This window comes from Populus trichocarpa, chromosome 15, assembly GCF_000002775.5.
Source record: "Populus trichocarpa isolate Nisqually-1 chromosome 15, P.trichocarpa_v4.1, whole genome shotgun sequence".
Lineage (NCBI taxonomy): Eukaryota > Viridiplantae > Streptophyta > Magnoliopsida > Malpighiales > Salicaceae > Populus > Populus trichocarpa.
The window spans coordinates 10,832,778-10,836,488 of NC_037299.2; the positions used below are offsets into that span (position 1 = coordinate 10,832,778).

A 3,711-nucleotide genomic window follows, 5' to 3' on the forward strand; every position below is an offset into this window, starting at 1 on the left:
TGATTATTTTTTAAAATATTTTTTATATTAAAATAATATTTATTTTATTTTTAAAAAATTATTTTTCAGTGTATTAAAATAATATAAAAAACATTAAAAAAATATTAATTAAAAAAAATCAAATTTTTAAAAATCATTTCCGAAATGAAATTTCGAACACTACTTTGAGAATCCAAAAGATTCCTTCTCCATTTCCTTGTATGTGTATCATCACTCCTAAAAGAAACCAATATCTATGAGAAATTCATCAAAAAAACCAAGAAAGAAGGGAATCATATATATATATATATATGAGGATTTCGACTTATTCCATTCATTGGTTTGATTTACATTACATCTTTGTATTTAATATGTTTTTTTAGTACAAACACGGAAATTAATATAGTGTTAGTTGTAGTCTTCAAAAAAATGGTAGCCACCGGGAGTCTGTTTCCTTCAGCTTCCACCTTGATTTGAGAGTTTTTGGGTTGCTCCTGCTGGTCTTTCCATATTGCCGGCTGCTTCTTCTTCTTCTTCTGTTTTGGATAAAATCTTAAGAATCCATCACCATGTTCCTACAAACTGGATGAGACAGGAAACGTCATTTTCTTCGTAGAAACTGATAGAAAACTATAAAAATGTAAGCATTAATGCTATCCATTTTTCAACTTGCCTGGGAAACATGGAAGGTTGAAAAACTTGTTAGCAGAGCTGCGGATAACATCTGGTCTTCGGGCACAGGATGACACTGGCTCTATCCCATCCTTACCATCCATGATCTTCTTTCCATTATGAATAATACTAACCTCACAATAGTCTGGAGCTTTCTTCTTCACAAATTCTCCTTTTCCCAACTTTTTCCTTAGCAGCCTGCAAGGATGGAGGTGAAATCATTAAATTGATTGTTGACTATTAACGTCTATCTGCAAGCATATGACAATAAGCTCATCGATTAGTTTATTCGTTAGCATAGATTGGTTGAGCGGATTAAATAGCCTTCTTGTAGTCCATGTGAAATATGAGCGAATTGGCACTCGGATGAACAGCTTTGTCTGCTACAATCTAGATTTTTTCAAATCTCAGAAAGCACAACAAATATGTTATGAGGGGTTATATAGAAAACAAGCATCTGCACCTTGAGCGAGGTAGGCGTTTGTTTCCCATGACAAGGTGGGTGATGTTGAGAACAGGAATGAGTTCTAGAATAGTTTTGGCAGTCAGATTGCTCTCCAGCAGCATTGTATCTACTGTCACCTGTCAAACGAAACAAGTTCTGGTATCAATGGTCTTGGTGAATGATGAGTTATTGAGTAGTAGTATAGAGTTGCCATTATCCGCACCTTGGCATTGGCACACAGGCGAATGTATTTTTGCAGCTGGTTCCTCCTTCTGTTATTCTCTTCATTAATGTAAAATCTCACTTGATCTTGACTTAATTGGCTCCTTGATAACCTTCCAACTGTCAACAAACGATTAAAAAGAGTTTAAAGCACTGCAAAATAATTAAACCTGTCATGCTCCACAACATTGGGATGTGGCAAGCGAGAAAACAACTCTACTTGTTCATGTCAAACATAGCCTATACAGTCTAGCAGCTTTATGACCTCCGATGATTCAAGTCATCAATATATATGATGGTCCACACAATAACAAAGTCTGATTTTCCTAATCAGATTTCCCCTGCATTAGTTCTGGCCACAAGTGGACTCGAGTCATCTTCTTAAATGGTCAATTGCTACATAGGGACTCCATGATTCCAAGGTTTTGATATGAGAAATTCAGAACAAAATCCATATCACATAGTTATGCTAGACATATCAGTAATGGACTAGTGTAACCTCCTGAGCAGCAGATATTCATTATTTTAGTTGATCAGATGTGTTGTTGTACGTTACATCAGGTCACTCTGGAAGAAGCACAGTCATCTTTCCTTCCTCAGAGAAGCAAGAATTCATCCCTCTAAACTCGATTAATCTGACAACATGAACAACCTGGTAGGATATAAAGGTTTACCTGGTGTAGGGATATATGACAGAGGAGGAAAAACATGGACAAGAAAAACTCGAGCTCCAGGTGAAACAGCATGATCTAGAGCCCACTTCAGTACATCAGTGTCATTTTTACCAACAGCTACATAAACATCATCATTGATTCCATCTATGCTGTTAGTAATAGTCTTGCTATCATCCCCTATCTCTACGATTTCTGGCGACATGATTCGTGCACTGTACCGCATAGAACTTGCCGGCACATATTTCTCTTCTTCCATCTCTTACTCTTAGAATCACACAAGCATAGATTATACAGAAATCAACAACGTAAATTATGTGATAGAGATAGGTGGGTGGTCTTTTTGAGAGCGAAGATAACAAGCTTTTGCCGCTAGTTAAATATTGGCAGTTATAAAGGAAATGGTCGTTGCTCTCAAGGCCACAAAGTAAACGGAAAAATAAGAAAAGGGAATTCTCTCTTGTCAAGCATTGTAGGCCACTGGATATGTCACAGAAGACCATTTCTCTCTTGTTAAGAGCCCTTTTGGAAACCTTTTGCTTTCCCCTCCTCCAGAGTGTCTTGTCATGAGGATTGACCTTACTTTGGGAAGATAGCATCTCGTGTACTATCCTCACATTTGAAAACACAGTCCTTGTTTTACCTATTGTTAGGCACACACCACACCTCAGATTGCCATCAATGAAAAAGCGTGCATGAATGAGGTCATACAACCAGGCTCTAAATTAATTGATCAGCTTCTTCTGTTCTTGATTTAAAACATGGAATGGAAAAAGAAGAGCAAATCTTTGTTGGATTTTAACCGACCCCGTAGATGGAAAAGGATGATTCAATGCATTCTACTGATTGTTTCGTATTGGGAAAAGGGGTCTCTTTTTCTCTCTGCACCTTCGTCTGCCAGGAGTGTCCTATTCCATAAGTGCTGCACAACTCAGCCATCCAATTACAAGAATACAACAATTCGGCTGGGTTCTTATTCTAATATTCCACCATCTTAGGAGGATAATTTCTTGTGCAGATAATTCCAAGTTGATTTTAAATATTTTAAGCAGCTTTGTGGGCATAGACGAAGTTCTTTAAAGACTGGCCCTGAGTACACATACAAGAATTTGGACCTGGGCACCCCTTCTCCGGTGCTTGTCTTTCACTCTCCGTGCAAAAAACATCAGGAGATGTCAATTTGCTCCCATGCTGCAGGCATGATAGATCCAAGTAATGATATTTCCTTAGCAGTAAATGTTCACTCATTTATTAACAGATTTCAATAAAAAAAATGATAAGCTGATTTTAGAGGCATGGCCAAAGGTGTGTGTGAACTTTTTTGGCTAAGAAGGCTACTAACAAAAATAGGTTTTTTCCTAACTCAAAAATGAACCTGTTTTGCGACAACAAAGCAACCATTGACATCTCTCATAATCCGATCCAACATGATCAAACTAAACATATTGAAGTTGATCAGCACTTCATCAAACAAAATCTTGAAGAGAAAATTACTCAGTTTATATTTGTCAAGTCAGAAAACTAGTTAGCAAATGTACTCACGAAGGTAGTATCTAACAAAAATTTCTACATCTTACTCAACAAGTTAGATATTAGAGATATCTATGCATCTACTTGAGAGGGAATGTCAGTGTGAGCTGTCATATAAGAACCAAATTAATTAATTTATAGAAAGTTTTGTAAAATCCCTTACTCTAAGGGACAACCATAGTTATAGCCTTC

General features: G+C 36.8%; 1 protein-coding gene across 1 annotated transcript; it reads right to left on the reverse strand.

Annotated features, from left to right (window-relative positions):
* Positions 1-253: 253 nt before the first annotated feature.
* On the reverse strand, positions 254-2,941 carry LOC7453799 (U-box domain-containing protein 33). Its single transcript, XM_002322161.4, has 5 exons — positions 1,993-2,941; positions 1,320-1,438; positions 1,115-1,233; positions 653-849; positions 254-561 (listed from the first exon to the last, which is right to left on the reverse strand). Exons 1-5 carry the CDS (start codon positions 2,246-2,248, stop codon positions 533-535), a joined length of 720 nt encoding a protein of 239 aa, XP_002322197.3. The 5' UTR covers positions 2,249-2,941; the 3' UTR covers positions 254-532.
* Positions 2,942-3,711: the final 770 nt, after the last annotated feature.

Excerpts from the sequence above, each read along its gene's own strand:
- LOC7453799 (XM_002322161.4), bottom strand. The coding sequence starts at position 2,248 with ATGGAAGAAGAGAAATATGTGCCGGCAAGTTCTATGCGGTACAGTGCA. Across the intron at positions 1,234-1,319 it reads GCCTGTGTGCCAATGCCAAG|GTGACAGTAGATACAATGCT; the intron begins GTGCGGATAATG and ends TTCGTTTGACAG. Across the intron at positions 850-1,114 it reads AAACGCCTACCTCGCTCAAG|GCTGCTAAGGAAAAAGTTGG; the intron begins GTGCAGATGCTT and ends CCATCCTTGCAG.